General features: G+C 40.5%; 2 protein-coding genes across 3 annotated transcripts in view; one reads left to right on the top strand and one right to left on the bottom strand.

Moving 5' to 3' along the window:
• The window catches only part of LOC105030209 (6-phosphofructo-2-kinase/fructose-2,6-bisphosphatase), a 67,106-nt gene extending 65,497 nt beyond the window's left edge, over positions 1–1,609 (top strand). The window contains exon 15 of the transcript XR_002196702.2: positions 1,440–1,609. The gene's annotated coding sequence lies outside the window, so the exon portion shown is untranslated. The remainder of the gene's footprint in view (positions 1–1,439) is intronic.
• LOC105030208 (MICOS complex subunit MIC27) overlaps positions 1,015–18,822 on the bottom strand; it is a 55,146-nt gene continuing 37,338 nt past the window's right edge. Inside the window, exons 7-9 of one of the 2 annotated variants that reach the window (XM_020046042.3) lie at positions 9,646–9,840; positions 4,012–4,294; positions 1,015–1,507 (exon numbers count right to left, since the gene is read on the bottom strand). In XM_020046042.3, the coding sequence (XP_019901601.3) occupies positions 1,422–1,507; positions 4,012–4,294; positions 9,646–9,840 (564 nt within the window). In that variant the 3' untranslated portion in view covers positions 1,015–1,421. The remainder of the gene's footprint in view (positions 1,508–4,011; positions 4,295–9,645; positions 9,841–18,822) is intronic. The other variant, XM_020046043.3, reaches the window with a different exon arrangement.

Below are 18,822 nucleotides of genomic sequence, written 5' to 3'. Positions count from 1 at the left end.
ACTTAGAAAAAAGTTACTAAATGGGGATGAACTAAACATACAAACTTACAGAATACAAAATTAAATATTTACTATAACCCATACAAATTTGAAATGAATCCCTCACCTCAGGATTGTTAGCTCCCTCAACAAACTGACCATTTCATAAAAAACATTTTACACAGCGCCACCTAGTTTGCCTGTAATGAGCTCGGTGATAAGCAACCCAGGTCACTACTACACTGCAAATCCACTGTTTGACTCTTTCTACATCAACTAAAAACAGCCTCCACAACTTATCACCCTTAAAAAAGCACATTGTCAACAACACCCAAAAGATCACCTTGGACTGGCGATTGGACTGATTATTTTATTTGTGAAAATTAAAACACACATCAACTAGACACTGTAGATAATTAAAAAAATAAAGACATAGTAAAATTAACCTTTTCCTGTGGTTAATCATACACTGTGGACCACTGAAATACAAGCTGTGTGTCATGTTCAATAGAGAAAAAACAACACTGTTCCGCCCTTGGCGTTTAGTTTTGTTTCTTGGTCGGACCCATTTCAGTGACGTACTCTTCGAGCGGAAGCGCTGAGGTGATTCGCGAGTCTGTTTCATTACAGAGCTTAGTCAGATCTTTGTCTGTAAGTAATAACACATAATAATTGTGGTTTTGTATGATGTATGTTTACATTCAGTAATGTGTTTTATTACGTTCTTGACTATCAGTTTTCTCGCGTATGCTCTCGATTGAAGTCTATCGTTTTTTCTGACGCACTGATTATCTGCCTAGCAACGAGCCTCGGCACTTCGTCTCAGATAAATTAGTTGGTTTGTTTACATCTGTTAATTCATATAGATTATGCATGTAACAGTGTAGCATAGTTCGATGATACTGAGAATGTTTAATTTATATACATTAAGAAATCTGTAGTTTGTGTAAAAGTGTTGTTATAGAGAATACTGCTTTTCTGAGTTATTGAGTAACTTTATACTTGATTGTATAAAAGACACAACAGACGTTACACTTTTGTAATGTTTATTTTCTGTTTATTCTTTCAGTCTTACAGACTTAAATGGAGGAAAACTAAAGAAATAAAACTGAGGAAGAAAAGAGAACAAAATATAAAACAACAATCCTCAACAAGACTTCTGGAGTTTCTCTTCATTGCTGTTAACTATCTGTCTAGCTGTACAAAGCAGATAATCTTAAATTATAATAATTTTTCCATTATTCTGAACAAAAACAGTATTTGTGAGAAAGGACCTTTAGACTGTTGAAAGTTGCATTTAAAACCAAGACAAACAAAGAGTAAATGTTTATAAAAAATATTTATCTTAATGCCTTTGCATGGCAAGGCCATGTCTGTCTGGATCATTTGATTATTGAGACATTACACCTCCTGTTCTCTCTTCTCCTCTTTTCTCCCCATCATCATCGGGTGCTGTACAGGTCTGCATCGGCAGGGTTAGACTGACCATAGTCGAGGAGCTTATGGTCAGGACTGAAAGAAGACTTCCCTGCAGAACAGGACACAGGGACGAGGAAAGAATTTGTATTTTTAAAATACCTGGTTGTTTAACCCTTGGTAGCCTATGGGGCTTTCGGCCGGATTTCACTACTGGCACATTTTGGGTCCTAGATTCATTTCTGTAACAGATACAACCTATTATGATGTATCCTGGTAATACCAACCCCTCTGGCTACAATAAAAACACATAAAAACAGACTTCTGGGTCACTATTTATAAAACTAATCTGTTTGAAAGGCAAAAAAAATATTTCGGAAAACATTTCTGCCATTCAGCATCGAGATTTTGTGTCAATGGTATTTTCTCATACTTTCATGCCTTTACTATCAAATTACACTGTAATTGGGTTGAAAATAATGAAATAATTATATAATAGAAGGTAAAAAATATAGGCACCCCCAAAAAATTTGGTTCTTCAACCTAGAAATGAAACACTATAAAATGAAAGATTATAAATCAATATAACGGTTCCTTTAGGTGTAATGACACAAAACTAGATCGCTAGTTACGTTTGGACTTATATATTTTATAGACTCAGAAAAATTACCAACTTCTTCCCAAAAACTCAAGAACATCCCCATACTATTTTGACTAAATATTTATTTTTATATCTTATATATAATACAAACAATGTTTTATGGTTCAAAACATCATATATAGTGATGTACACGCTTGTAATATTTATTCTAGTGTACACATGAGCCTTACTAAGATGCATTGGCAATGTCGTTGCCTGGTGAAAAGTTCTCATAGCAACCCAAACTATACAACTATACAACCCATATTATACACGGACAACCCCAAATATACACGGAACGCTTCAGGAAAGTGGCTACAAATAATATACCATTGGAATCGGACGATTATGGCGAAACTATTTTTCGAAATATTTTTGCAAATGAGCACTGTCCGCGGTATCGCGGATGTCGACTATGGATGGTTAAGATTTTTACACTGCCTTGCAAAAGTATTCAACTTGTATATGTTAATAGTTTCAAATAGTGCTGCACAATGTTTTCTCTATGCTGTGGGGCCATGAACCTCATGAACCACCAGTCTATGAAACTCCTTCAGTCCGCCCTGCAGAACAACCACCAGTCTATGAACCTCCTTCAGTCCACCCTGCAGAACAACCACCAGTCTATGAACCTCCTTCAGTCAGCCCTGCAGAACAACCACCAGTCTATGAACCTCTTTCAGTCCGCCCTGCAGAAAAAACACCAGTCTATGAACCTCCTTCAGTCCGCCCTGCAGAAAAACCACCAGTCTATGAACTTCCTTCAGTCCGCCCTGCAGAACAACCACCAGTCTATGAACCTCCTTCAGTCCGCCCTGCAGAACAACCACCAGTCTATGAACCTTCTTCAGTCAGCCCTGCAGAACAACCACCAGTTTATGAACTTTCTTCAGTCCGCCCTGCAGAACAACCACCAGTCTATGAACTTCCTTCAGTCCACCCTGCAGAACAACCACCAGTCTATGAACCTCCTTCAGTCTGCCCTGCAGAACAACCATCAGTCTATGAACCTCCTTCAGTCCACCCTGCAGAACAACCACCAGCCCCTGAATACCCACATCCTCAAACGTATTATTTGTATTATTACTATACCTATATTTATTATTATTATTATTTATTACTATACCTATATTTATTATTATTATTTATTACTATACCTATATTTATTATTATTATTAATTACTATATATTATTTCAACAAGGAACACAGACTAAGACCAAGGTCTGTTTTAGAACTGGGCCCTGCATATACATTGCATGCACATTTATTAGGCAAATCATATTCCTCAAGATTTATTTTATTGTTGAACAAACACAATGCTCTCAGTCAATCCAAAATACTATTAAACCTCAAACCTTAATGTTTAACAAAGAAAAAAATTATTTTGATCTTTCTCTGGGGAATACATAAATGTGCACAATTATTAGGCAACAATTACTAGGTTTTGGGGCAACATACGCTGCCATCCAGACAACGCCTTTTTCAGGGAAGACCACATTCTGCATGTTTCAGAACAGCACAGCTTTGTAGTAAAAGAGACCAGCTACTAAACTGGCCTGTCTGCAGTCCAGACCTGTCCCCTATTGAAAACACTTGGCGCATTATGTACTGAAAAATATGACAAAGGACTCCCCAAACTGATGAACAGCTGCAAACATATATCAAGCAAGAATGGGAAAACATTCCACCTTCAAAACTACAACAATTGGTCCCTCTTCCAATGTTTTTGAAACCTGTTGCTGGCATCATATTCATAATGGACATGTATATTCCCAAAAACAATAAAAATTCTCAATTTCAACATTTTATATGTTGTCTTGATACTATTTTCAATAGAATAGAATTAAATATAGGGCTAAATGCTTTGCACATTATTGCATTCTGTTTTTACTAGAATTTTACGCATCGTCCTAACTTTTTTGGAAACTCATTTTTGGTTGTATTAATACATTTGACATACAAAAAGAATTGGTACCTGTGTGTAATGGATTATCTGATGGTGATTTGGCGGGTACAGAGCCTCCCACCAAAAACTCCTCAAAGCCAGCAGGGACAGGGACAGACTCCTCTGGGGTGGAGTCATGGGCAGGGACAGACTCCTCCTCCTCTGGGGTGGGGTCATGGGTAAGGACCGACTCCTCCTCTGGGGTAGGGTCATGGGCAGGGACAGACTCCTCCTCTGGGGCAGAGTAAGAGGAAGAACCCTCTTCCTCTTGTGCAATGTCAGTCACTTGCACAGATGTACACTGGATGGACAGCTAATAAAGTTCAACAACAGATCCTCTTAAAGAGGAATACCTTAACAATAAATGGATGTAGTTGTCACAGTGGATCTAGTACCAATTCAACCGTGTGTCAGATGGTTGGGCAGCTGGATGACATTTTTTAACATTGACTTATTAGAAAATTCTCTCTGTTAGGAAAACCTGGTTAACTGAAAAAAAAAACATATACTATACACTACGCAAATAAATTAAATGAACACCTAAATCACACATCAGGTCTCGATGAAAAAAATATTCTTATCAGGCATAACCATATGACCACTAACAGATGAAGTGAGTAACAATGATAATCTCGTTATCATGGCACCTGTCAGTGGGTGGGATATATTAGGCAGCAAGTAAACATTGTCCTCAAAGTTGATGTGTTAGAAGCAGGAAAAATGGGCAAATGTAATGGGCAAAGAACACACAGTGCATCGCAGTTTGTTGCGTATGGGGCTGCGTAGCCGCAGACCAGTCAGAATGCCCATCCTGACCCCTGTCACTGCTGAAAGCGCTAAAGATGGGTACGTAAACATCAGAACCGGACCCCAGAGCAATTAAGGAAGGTGGCCTGGTCTGATGAATCACATTTCCTTTTACATCATGTGGATGGCACGCTTACTTGGAGAACACATGGCACCAGGATGCACTTTGGGAAGGAGGCAAACCAGCGTAGGTGGTATGTGTTACATGTACCATCTACCTAAGCATTGTTGCAGACCATGTGCACCCTTTCATGGCAATGGTAATCCCTAAAGGCATTGGCCTCTTTCAGCAGGATAATCCACCCTGCCACAAAGCAAAAATGGTTCAGAAATGGTTTGAGGAACATGACAACGGGTTTGAGGTGTTGACTTGGCCTCCAAATTACCCAGATCTCAATCCAATCGAGCATATGTTGGATGTGCTGGACAAAAGTCCGGTCCATGGAGGCCCCACCACGCAATTTACAGGATTAACGGATCTGCTGGTTAGGTGATGGTGCCAGATACCATTGCACACCTTCAGAGGTGTAGCGGAGTCCATGCCTCGACGTGTCAGGGCTGTTTTGGCGGCAAAAGGGGGACCTACACAATATTAGGCAGGTGGTCATAATGTTATGGCTGATCAGTGTATATTAATGATCAAAATCTTTACCATACATTGTGTAATTTGTTGAGAACAAATTTACCAATTGAAATCACAGGCTCTTCCGACCCGATACCGGTTGAAGATGGGAGAGGCTCTTCCAAATTGAGTGAATTTTATCACGGCAACTCATTACATGCCTCGGTAGTGTGTATGGCCCTCACGTGCCTGTTTGCACTCCCAACAACGTCTGAGCATGCTCCTGATGAGACGGCGTATGTGTTTCTGGTCGTGGTCATGCTGGAAGACCCAGCCACGACCCATCTTCAATGCTCTCACTTGGGGAAGGAGTTTGTTGGCCAAGATCTCGCGATACATGGCCCCATCCATCCTCCCCTCAATACGGTGCAGTCGTCCTGTCCCCTATGCAGAAAAGCATCCCCAAAGAATGTTTCCACCTCCATGCTTCACGGTTGGGATGGTGTTCTTGGGGTTGTACTCATCCTTCTTCTTCCTCCAAACACGGCGAGTGGAGTTTAGACCAAAAAGTTCTATTTTTGTCTCATCAGATCACATGACATTCTCCCATTCCTCCTCTGGATAATCCAGATGGTCATTGGCAAGCTTCAGATGGGCCTGGACATGCGCTGGCTTGAGCAGGGGGACCTTGCGTGCGCTGCAGGATTTTAAACCATGATGGCGTAGTGTGTTACTAATGGTTTTCTTTGAGACGGTGGTCCCAGCTCTCTTCAGGTCATTGACCAGGTCCTGCCGTGCAGTTCTGGGCTGATCCCTCACCTTCCTCATGATTATTGATGCCCCAAAAGGTGAGATCTTGCATGGAGCCCCAGACTGAGGGAGATTGACCATCATCTTGAACTTCTTCCATTTTCTAATAATTGTGCCAACAGTTGTTGCCTTCTCACCAAGCTGCTTGGCTATTGTCTTGTAGCCCATCCCAGCCTGGTGCAGGTCTACAATTTTATCCCTGATGTCCTTATACAGCTCTCTGGTCTCGGCCATTGTGGAAAGGTTGGAGTCTGTTTGATAGAGTGTGTGGACAGGTGTAACGAGTAACGAGTTCAAACAGGTGCAGTTAATACAGGTAATGAGGGGAGAACAGGAAGGCTTCTTAAAGAAAAACTAACAGGTCTGTGAGAGCCGGAATTCTTACTGGTTGGTAGGTGATCAAATACTTATGTCATGCAATAAAATGCAAATTCATTATTTAAAAATCATACTATGTGATTTTCGGGATTTTTGTCTCTCACAATTGAAGTGTACATATGATAAAAATTACAGACCTCTACATGCTTTGTAAATTGGAAAACCTGCAAAATCGGCAGTTTATCAAATACTTGTTCTCCCCACTGTAGATATCTGTTTAATTGACTTGGTGTTATACTGTGATTATACCATGTTCCCTTAATTTATTTTTTGACCAGTGTGTATATATATATACACAGTGGATATAGAAAGTCTACACACCCCTGATAAAAGGCCAGGTTTTTGTGATGTAAAAGAATGAGATAAAGATCAATCAAGTCAGAACTTTTTACACTTTTAATGTGACCTATAATGTGAACAATTCAATTAAACTGAAATCTTTGAGGGGGAAACATGAAAAATATAAATCTTATAATAACCTGGTTGCATAAGTGTGTACACCCTCTTATACCTGGGGATGTGGCTGTGTTCAGAATTAACCAATCATATTCAAACTCATGTTAAATAGAAGTCATTACACACCTGCCATCATTTAAAGTGACTCTGATTAATCACAAATTAAGTTCAGCTGTTTTAATAGGATTTTCCTGACTTTTTCTTGGTTGCATCTTAGAGCAAAACCCATGGTCCGCAGAGAGCTTCCAAAGCATCAGAGGGATCTAACTGTTGAAAGATATCAGTCAGGAGAAGGGTACAAAATAATTTCCAAAACATTAGATATACCATGGAACACAGTGAAGACAGTCATAATCAAGGGGAGAAAATATGGCACAACAGAGATATTACCAAAAACTGGACGTCCCTCCAAAACTGATGAAAAGATGAGAAGAAAACTGGTCAGGGAGGCTTCCAAGAGGCCTACAGCAACATTAAAGGAACTGCAGACATTTCTGGCAAGCACTGGCTGTGTGCTACATGTGACAACAATCTCTTGTATCCTTCATATGAATGGGCTTTAGGGTAGGGTGGCAAGACGGAAGCCTTTTCTTACAAAGAAAAATATCCAAGCCTGGTTGAAGTTTGCAAAAACAAACATTAAGTTTCCCAAAAGGATGTGGGAAAATGTGTTATGGTCTGATGAAACCAAGGTTGAACTTTTTGCCCATAATTCCAAAAGGCATGTTTGCCGCAAAAACAACACTGGACATCACCCAAAGAACACCATACCAACAGTGAAGCATGGTGGTGGCAGCATCATACTTTGGGGCTGTATTTCTTAAGATGGAATCAGGGTGGAGGGAATTATCAATAGTTCCAAATACCAGGCAATTTTGACACAAAACCTTCAGGCGTCCATTAGAAAGCTGAAGATGAAGAGGAAGTTCACCTTTCAGCACGACTACGACCCAAAGCACACATTCAAATCCACAAAAGCATGGCTTCACCAGAAGAAGATTAATGTTTTGGAATGGCCCAGGCAGAGCCCAGACCTGAATCCAGTTGAACATCTGTGGGGTGATCTGAAGAGTGCTGTGCACGGTACATGTCCTCCCAATCTGACAGATTTGGAGCACTTTTGCAAAGAAGATTGGGCAAATATTGCCATGGCAAGATGTGCCATGCTTATACATTCACCTAAAGGATTATTAGGAAAACCTGTTCAATTTCTCATTAATGCAATTATGTAATCAACGAATCACATGGCAGTTGCTTCAATGCATTTAGGGGTGTGGTCCTGGTCAAGACAATCTCCTGAACTCCAAACTGAATGTCAGAATTGGAAAGAAAGGAGATTTAAGCAATTTCGAGCGTGGCATGGTTGGTTGTGCCAGACGGGCCGGTCTGAGTATTTCACAATCTGCTCAGTTACTGGGATTTTCACGCACAACCATTTCTAGGGTTTACAAAGAATGGTGTGAAAAGGGAAAAACATCCAGTCTGCGGCAGTCCTGTGAGAGCGAAAATGCCTTGTTGATGCTAGAGGTCAGAGGAGAATGGGCCAACTGATTCAAGCTGATAGAAGAGCAACTTTGACTGAAATAACCACTTGTTACAACCGAGGTATTCAGCAAAGCATTTGTGAAACCACAACACGCACAACCTTGAGGCGGATGGGCTACAACAGCAGAAGACCCCACCGGGTACCACTCATCTCCACTACAAATAGGAAAAAGAGGCTATAATTTGCACGAGCTCACCAAAATTGGACAGTTGAAGACTGGAAGAATGTTGCCTGGTCTGATGAGTCTCGATTTCTGTTGAGACATTCAGATGATAGAGTCAGAATTTGGCGTAAACAGAATGAGAACATGGATCCATCATGCCTTGTTACCACTGTGCAGGCTGGTGGTGGTGGTGTAATGGTGTGGGGGATGTTTTCTTGGCACACTTTAGGCCCCTTTACATGCCACCGCCTACCTGAGCATTGTTTCTGACCATGTCCATCCCTTTATGACCACCATGTACCCCATCCTCTGATGGCTACTTCCAGCAGGATAATGCACCATGTCACAAAGCTTGAATCATTTCAAATTGGTTTCTTGAACATGACAATGAGTTCACAGTACTGAAATGGCCCCCACAGTCACCAGATCTCAATCCAATAAAACATCTTTGGGATGTGGTGGAACGGGTGCTTCGTGCCCTGGATGTGCATACCACAAATCTCCATCAACTATCCTATCAATATGGGCCAACATTTCTAAAGAATGCTTTCAGCACCTTGTTGAATCAATGCCACGTAGAATTAAGGCAGTTCTGAAGGCGAAAGTGGGTCAAACACAGTATTAGTATGGTGTTCCTAATAATCCTTTAGGTGAGTGTAGACTCCTACCCAAAAGACTGAGTGCTGTAATAAAATCAAAAGGTGCTTCAACAAAGTATTAGTTTAAGGGTGTGCACACTTACGCAACCAGGTTTTCCCCTTCAAAGATTTCAGTTTGTTTTTCAATTGAATTGTTCACATTATAGGTCACATTAAAGGTGGAATAAGTTCTGACATGATTTATCTTTGTCTCGTTCTTTTACATCACAAGAACCTGGCATTTTAACATGGGTTTGTAGACTTTTATATATATAAACTGTATACATATAAACAAAGATTGTACCTGTTGGTGCTCAGTAGGTGGTCTGGGGGGTTTCTCAGACAAGAGGGTGGAGTAGGCCTGGCCAGTGATGGGGTGGCCTGTTCGGTCAGGAGAGGCAGGGCCTGATTGGCCAGAACAGGCTGGACCGGGGGAGAACACAGAGGTGACCAATGAGCTACTCCACAGAGAAGTTGCATTCAATTTCCTCATGGATACCTAGCAACATAAAGAACATAAATAAATGAACAATAAAGATCTGCTTTATCATGTGGACAAATATCTTGAGTCAATTTTGTTGTTTTTGGAGAAAGTGTGTTGTCTTTGCCGTCACATCCAAAAGCCCTAGAGAAGCCAAGGCAGAATCCCGTAACATCAGTTATGGTTCGTTATCTTTGTTTTCGCTCCACTCCTAAATGCCAAATTGAGTTAATAAGGTACTGTGCGTCAGTGAAGTGAAGTTACTGAGTTACTGGATGGATAGATAGACAGGCAATCTACTAAAATTACTTGTTAGCAAGCTTAGGCTAACTACAAGATAAACAAAACCAAACTTCTCCCATAAGCGATCAGAATACAAACAAAGCACAAACAATAACTAGATGACTTGCCAGCTGGAAATAATCGTAAATCATACGCAACAAATGCTTTTTTCATGTCATGCAGGCTAGTCAGTGCAAGCCCGATACTGACAGCCAAGTGGGTTAGGGCTCGCATAGACACACCTCCTAAGCAGCCTAATCACACACACATGAGCTGAACAGTAACAATTCACAATTAAATAGATTGCCTACCTTTTCTTGTAACCTGCTAAAAATGCATTGCAGTGTTAAATCCACAACACAGCAAGCATTTCTTGCTGGCGTTCAACATGTTAAATCCACAACATGATTCGTTCTTGAGTACTGTTGTGGAAATTTCTTATACAATGTATTCTGATTGTATAAAGGATGGAGTCCCACTGTTAAGATAGGTACAGGAATGTGTGGGACCTGGTATTTGCATAGGGGACATCTATTGTCTGTCCAGATGCAGATCAATGGGTTTTAGGACAGGATAGGAGAAGATATACAACAGGGGGAGTAAGGTCAGTTAGCCCCTTTGGGTAAACACTACATTATTGCAGGAAGGATAAGGTGGGGGAAGATAGCATTTGATAGAACAAAGGAAAGGTGTTTGATTGACATGAAACAGATGGCAGCATCTTACCACACCCCTTTTTCCTATGTAATAAATACTGTCGAAATGATGTTTTTATTTAGAAACTATCCACCGTTACTTTGTAACCTGTATACTTTCTCCTTGCAAGCAAGATTAAAACCGTTTATTGCGCAATTGATTTCTCCTGTCTTACCTACCATTTTCATAGAACTTTGGAATTTTAGAAATTGCCATCACAATTTGGGGGCACGTCCGGGATCCTAATCCTGATCGGTTTCGAGTCCTTTCCTAACAGGTTAACCGTGCACGGCCAGAGAAAGCTCTGGAATTCTAGTACCGTCCAGAAAAGGCTTATCCTTTGACGGGCTGAGAAAGAGTGCCTGACGGGAGCTGTGACTCGTGCTTGATCAGTACAGGTTTCCTGCGGAAATTGAATTTGGGGGTAAGAACGCAATTCGGTATAACAACTTAAAGTTGGACTTATAGTTTAAAATCTGCAGTAAAAGGTTGGACCTTTTTAAAATCTCATTTGTGGGCTGACGAGCTTGACTTCGCTTTCTGGTTGGTTGAGTATAAATTAGATTTACTGGGTAAATCTGAAACATGGGGACGTGCGACAGTAAATCTTTGCCGGTCTCTCGTGTTTACGCTGGACCGGCAAAAATTATCACTGACGTATATGGTGTTTGGACATGTGAACAATGTTTCTTTGAGTGTTATTAGGTTTTCCGGCGACTGGCGTTTTCATTCGGTGATGGATGCGCGGCCTGTCGGGCTGATTGGAGGTAGATGGCCGTGGTAACGTATGAAAAGGTGTTTGGAAAGCGTAGGCTACGGTGTGTAGACAGTGTGGAGTATATTGATCTGTGTTGTAGTTTTTTTTTTGCTCAGGTTAGATGGCTCGTTCTCCTCTGATCGCCCGTCACCCCACCCCGCGGAGTTCAGTTGGACCGATAGGTGGGTCTCCTTGGAGGCCCGATCGGGACACTGCATCGTTGGAGTCATAAGCTCTGAGGACTTTTTCGTTGTGAACGTGGAAATGCTGTGGGCCGCTGGAGGCCGTTTTCTGCTCCGCTTTGGAAGTGTTGAGCATGTCTATGAGTTTCAAGAAAAGTTCCAAAAGTGGGGAGTTGTACACACCAGGTGTACACACCCGTAATCTCTTTGGCCTTGCCGCGAGTGATTCTACGGGAACACGCAGGAACGCTGAACCGCCTGAGGGAGGGGTGCGGACGGTCAGACAGGGGACCAGAGGGAGCATCAACCGGTGAGATTGTTCCTTAATACAGTTTTCATATGCTTTAGTAAACAATGTGGTTGTTTTTGTAAGTCAGATTTGATGGTTTTGTGGAAATTGATAGATGGATTTGAGTAAGTATGGTGACTAGAAGTTTTTTTGAGTATTGCAGTCAGGGCGGCTGTAGTTAGAAACATGTCGTTTTTGTTCCATGTCCCGACACCAATTCCCGTGCAGCAGTTGGACTGCGTGATGGAGTATAGCGTGCTCCTGTATGTGTGTTTGTGAAGTGTGGTGTTTTGGTTAATAGCGACTGTAGTTAGGCCTGACAACCATTCCTATGCTGCTAACTTATTGCGTTGCGATTAGTGCTGGATTATAAGCGGTTGGACTGCTTGAACGTCTGCAATTTAGGTTGGACTTAAATATGCAATTGAGATTGGATCTCATACTTTCCTGTAAATTGCCGCAATTGTTGGTCAGCTTATGGTTTGGGTCAGTATGCTACAGAAGTTGTATATGCATGCGCCACTTGTGTTTGTTCTGAATGTGGTTATGGCCCGAGTCAAGGGCATTTGTCATTGTCTGGTTGTGGTCGGTCTAGTAAATGCATTTGTCCATTTTGGTATTCCCTGTGCACGAGGGATCCGATTGGCTGCATTGTATATTTCTTGATAGAATATTGGATCTCGTTTACCGAGATTTGTGTTAACTTGGAAGTTTTGTAATCGCAATGTTTCTTCTTGTTTGGAGTGCGTTTGGGCGAACGCTTACATTGCGTTGTTAACATGGTTATTATGCGAGGCCTACTCTTTTGGCCTTTGCCTTTGTGTTGAAATTGAATTTGCCTGATGGCTTGCACACGTGGGAGTGTTAGCCTGCTAACTTAGGAGTTTAAGAAAATAATGGCATAAATATAATTAGAGGGATAGCTTAGAAATTGGTATAATGATGATTCTGTGATTTGGTAAAATATGGTCTCGTGGTTTCGTAATGAGGGGTTAAAATAGTGTTTTCTCTCTCCTTGTATGGAGTGGGAAGCAGACGATAGCGGAAGTGTTTAGTATTAAGGTAACAGGCTGTTTCCAATGAAGACTGGATTCAGCCAATATAGTCATAGCCTGCAAAAGAGGGTAAAATGACTACGGCCCGTTTATTCCCCAAATAGCCAAAGCCAGTTTATTCCCCGTTTAAATAAACCCGTAAAATTAGACGTCCTATTTTAAATGCTAAATTGAGTTTGGTTAAATAAAGGTGTTTTCCAACGATAACTGGGATAATACTTGTGTTTTTAAAACCAGCGCCTGCTACTTGTTCATGGAATTTAAATTCTGGAATGGTACGTTTGTGAACAAATAGGGTATTGATGTAAAGGTGTTTAAGGCTACATTGAGTTTCCTTTGGATTTCTTATTGTATCTTGATTATAGTGACGTCATAAATCTGTTTTCTGCCTGTATTGCCATTCTTAAGAGTTTCTTAATTTCCACCATAATGTTGAGTTTTTGTATAGATAATGATAAGTACATTTTTACAAACTGCGAAAATATTAGATAGGTTGGACTCTAAATCTAGAATCTTCAGTTAACGAACGATGTAGGCTAAATTGAGAGGATGGTCTGGGGACCATAAAGGAACATTTGGCCTTGCTAATGGCTTACCATATATGTGTTGAGCTCAGAGCTTCAGGAAGGGTGGGCAGGTCCACTGGGATGGCTTCCGCCACCCTTAACATTATATCAAGGTAGCATATTACTAAGGGTTAAATTCGAGTGTTCAGCCTGTTCTCACACGTGGTAATTTTACCAACACATGTTCAGTTTTGGGATGATAAAACATTAAGTGAAAGCAGAATAAGTTTTCCTTTTGGTTGCTTAAATGTTTACATTTATGATTTCGAATCAAATTGTAGTAAGGGGGGAGACCTTGAGTCATCCAACATTGTTAATTGCTAGAACAAATTCGATGTCTTTGCATGAGATATGCATGGAAGTAGCGATTTTGGGTGACCGCCACTATTTTGAATGACGTAGACTTACATCTAAAATTGAGAAAATTCCCTAGAGTTTAGGAGGTAAATTGAGTCATGATGTTGTTGGTCTCAACTTAGTTTGGCCGTTGCTTGGGGAAATGCAAATTTTTATATGCTACTTTGGAAGTTCCTTCACACGAGCGACCGTGTGTGTGGTACAGTTTTTTAATTTCCTTTAAGGATGTTTTTCTTATTTTCGGTTGTTTTGGTTGGATATTCAGTTTGCGACGTTTACTGAATGCATGTTAGAATTTTCTTTTTAATTTTGGTTCTGTAATGGTTCTGCTTTCACTTTGAGTCATTTTCGTTGTCTCTGTCGTGAAAGCAGGGGGGGATTGTATGAAATGATTATCTATAGTGGAAAAATTGTATGAAATGATTATCTATAGTGGAAAAGAGTTGAACTTAGAGTTCAAAGCAAATTAAATAGGTACTTAAAGAAGTTACGTGAATAATATAGCTTGTTCAATTGGGTTTTTGAAAAGTATGTTTTATGTGAAATCTAACATGGTTATGGTTGAGTAGAATACATCTTACCATTTTGAAATGGTTTAGCTAAGCAATAACTAATTTGATGGGTGTGTTACTGTTCAGTTAGTTTAATATTTGATTAGAAGTAATCATATTAATCTTATGCACTATGGAATAAGTGGGTAAAAACGTGCAGGGAGCACATTTAGTTATTTCTTACATGTTTACAAAATTTTGCCATGGTTTAATTGATATTGAGAAAATAATTCTGCATCAAGTTATATTTCTGGTAAACAAGTTGAGAAGTCTTACATAGTCTAAATTGCATAAAGAGAGGTACAGACCCACTGTAGCACTCCACTCTATGACAGTTTGAGATGGATTTTTACTTGTTTGGACTCTTTAGAAGAGAAACAGACATTATCAAAATTGGGTATTCTAATACTAATTTAAGTTCTGTCCTAGTAAGCAATCATTGGAATGTTAATGGTTAACAGAGGTTTCTTTGAGGTGAATGATGAGGAAAAAGGTTGTTTTACTATTGTCAATGCCTGGGGTGTTTCAAGATAACAACAGTGTCCCTTAGTGATAAGGTGACAAATCCTCCAAGACCAGGGTCTGTTATCCTTAGGTTAGTAAACCACCCCCCACTCCAGGGAGAGCCCTGTGGTGGTAAAGGAGTAAAAAGGGGGGGTCATGATTTATGACAGGATTTCAGAGTGTGTTTGATGTGCTAGGATAATAAGAAGAGATTTGGAGAAGTTCACACTGAGTTTCATCTTGTAGAGAAATTAGGCTAAATAACAGTTATGTTAGCTGACCTTCAAGATGGTGTGAAATGTTTGATTTGAAAAGAGGTATTTGATCCTATATGTGAAACAATGGGTGAATTTGATTGTAGTTCCGATACAACACAATCAGATGTAAATTATATAGGTGAACTGAGAATTGTTCATGAACTGCTCTTAGAGAGTGGTACTTCAATACAAGCAAACTATCTTAACTGATGAGTTTTTGGAACAGTAATAAGAAATGTGAAATTGTGTTCTTCTGTTCTTTGTGTTGGTTGTTACACCAACTATAGAAAAGAGTGGAATTGTTATTTTGCTACACTAGCAGAACAGAAGCACCAGAGATGTTAATGTTTTAACGATACTGTTATTGATTTCAACTGTTCTAATCTATTTGGAGAGAAGAAGTAGAGAGATATTGGACATATAGGGTTTGAGTGTTTGATAGTGTGTGGTTCTAATGTATCAGCGAGATGCAACAAGCTAACGTGATGGACATATGTGATGATGTACTGTGCAGTTGGAACTAATCTTCTCAAGGATAATTCACACATTCAGATACAGAACACTTGAAAGCGATTCAACAAGAGAGGACTTGTTGGAGCCCAGAGAGAGACTGAGCTTGGCTTAAAAGGACAACTGTGAGGTGGCTGAGGTGAGATGGATCTCACAGACACACAGACAGACTGTCCTACAGCTGAGAGAGGAGTCGACTCTGGCTCGCTGCACGTCTACAGGATGCTGGGTTCCTGTGAGCTGGACTGACTCGAGTCCTGCTGATTCTGCAATGTGATGGAGAAGGCAACCTCCGACCGAGAGGATGGAGGCGTAGGAAAGATCTACTGCACAACATCATGCTACGCTGATTGGGCCCATACCAGGTACATCTCATCTGCTGTCCAGGTAGCTGAGAGAGGAACCTGGGGTCGACGACACGCTACACGAGGATTGCAGTGTTTGAAGGTTAGACACAGTGAATTGAAGTCACTGAGGGAAAAGTGAATTTTCTGGTGCTAGTAACCAGTCACTTTCTACATGGCCTTTAGCTCTAGAACCTTTAGCTAAAACGGGTCATCTTTGGAGTTCACAAGGGAGAACACACAGATTCTCCTGGCCTGGCTGAGAAAGCAGCTAGAATGGAGACAACAAGAGCTGTGTCTGCATTTGAGCTATGAAGGACAACACCTTGGAACATACATCTGACTTTTTCGTTCTGTTACATCGACCTGTCAAAGAAATGGTTCATAACTGACTGTCTGACGTTTGAAGGAGCAGAACAGTTGTGATGACTTTGGAAGGACATCCAAATGGAACCATAGAGAGGACTTTTCAGTGAATTGAGCAATTGGCATGAGAGAACTTTGTAACAGTGATGAATTGAAGGATGCATTCAGTGATAGGTGTTTATGATGATTTTAACATAAAAGTTTTGCTGTACTATGTTATGATTCTGTATGATGACAATGTGTGATCTTGGTGTTTATACGGAAGGTAATGATCTAGAAGAATGTAAAGGAGGACTCAGACATTTCAGTTTGCTCAGTTCTCTAATCACTAAGGATAATAATATTGACTGGGTCATGTTGTTAAAGAGTACTGTTTTGTTGCAGTCTACATCCTAATGGGTGAACTGTTTAAGGTTTGATACCAAGGTTTGACATGGTATCAAGAGGATGGATTGTTGTGGAAATTTCTTATACAATGTATTCTGATTGTATAAAGGATGGAGTCCCACTGTTAAGATAGGTACAGGAATGTGTGGGACCTGGTATTTGCATAGGGGACATCTATTGTCTGTCCAGATGCAGATCAATGGGTTTTAGGACAGGATAGGAGAAGATATACAACAGGGGGAGTAAGGTCAGTTAGCCCCTTTGGGTAAACACTACATTATTGCAGGAAGGATAAGGTGGGGGAAGATAGCATTTGATAGAACAAAGGAAAGGTGTTTGATTGACATGAAACAGATGGCAGCATCTTACCACACCCCTTTTTCCTATGTAATAAATACTGTCGAAATGATGTTTTTATTTAGAAACTATCCACCGTTACTTTGTAACCTGTATACTTTCTCCTTGCAAGCAAGATTAAAACCGTTTATTGCGCAATTGATTTCTCCTGTCTTACCTACCATTTTCATAGAACTTTGGAATTTTAGAAATTGCCATCACAGTACCCTACTCTGTCATTCATCAAATTCAATCTAAAACACGAGTGTTGTATCCTTTACTATTCGATGGCATTAGTAAACATTGCACTCAATAAATGGTTGCAAAACTTTATCCTCCCACATGCAAAACTATTTTGTTTGATCAATGTCATCTCTGTCTACGTATGTCTTGTCAAAAAAACTATTAAAATGTTATCATTATACCTATTTAATATAGTGATCTGCAACCAAGTGAGCGATCAAATGGAAGTTGATGCCTTTTGACTTGGCATGACCCCTTATTATTTTGCAGACAATGCAAAAGCAGAGTACATTAACTTCTGAATAAGGGTGAAAGGTCAAGTTTGAGCTCAAGATTTTTATGTAAATAAATAATGTCTCATATGTTCTGAGACCGTGGTGATAATTAAAAGCGGGAATGTAAAGAGTCACTACGAGACAAAGCAAAATCTTTTGGGGAAAGCTACCCACTCCAATCAGAGTTGAGGGCACAGAAAATCAACAATCTAAGAGCCCAATATGATCGATCCACCAGATTACTAACACATTCCTTCACTGCCCAAAAACATGCTAACGAATGTTCCCTTAGAGTAGCTTGGGTTTTGGGTAAACATAAAAAAACATTAGCTGACGGAGAGGTTGTTATAGAGTGCAAGAGTGCGATAGCAGACACTTTACTTGAGGGAAAACAAAAAGCAAATACCTATGTCAGCATCATCAGCCACAAAGAGAACTGAAATATTAGCCCAGGATGTGGTAGCACAACTGGATGAGGCGATTCATAAGGCACCATGCATAAGCTTAGCTGTAGATGAGTCCACTGATGTTTCTGAAAATGCTCAGCTGTTAGTTTATGTAAGGTTCTTTAACAAGGAAAAGAAAGAGTTCTGTGAGGGCCTGTTAGGTGTTACACCCCTTCAGACCAGTACAAGAGGAGAGGACATCTACCTGGCCATAAAGGAGATGTTAATGAAGAGGGGAATAGAGCCAAAACAAGTGGTTTCAACAACCACTGATGGAGTCCCTGCCATGGTAGGGAGAGAGAAAGGAGCTGTGGCAAGAATGAAAGAGGACAATCCTGAGCTCATCTCTTACCGTTGTATAATTCATCAATCGGTCCTGTGCTCCACCCTGTCAGACAAATCTGATGAGGGGATGAACACAATGATGAGAATAATTAACTTTCTCAGGGCATCCTCTTCCCATCAGCATTGCATGCTCCGGGAATTCCTCAGAGAATTTGATGCATATACTGATGACCTTCTGCTGCACAACAATGTAAGATGGCTCAGCAAAGGCAGGGTGTTGGAACGCTTTTGGTCCATCCGAATGGAAATTGC

This window comes from Esox lucius, chromosome 4 (genome assembly GCF_011004845.1).
Source record: "Esox lucius isolate fEsoLuc1 chromosome 4, fEsoLuc1.pri, whole genome shotgun sequence".
NCBI lineage: Eukaryota > Metazoa > Chordata > Actinopteri > Esociformes > Esocidae > Esox > Esox lucius.
Note: the sequence above shows the minus strand (reverse complement) of the source record. Positions and strands in the feature narration are given on the sequence as shown.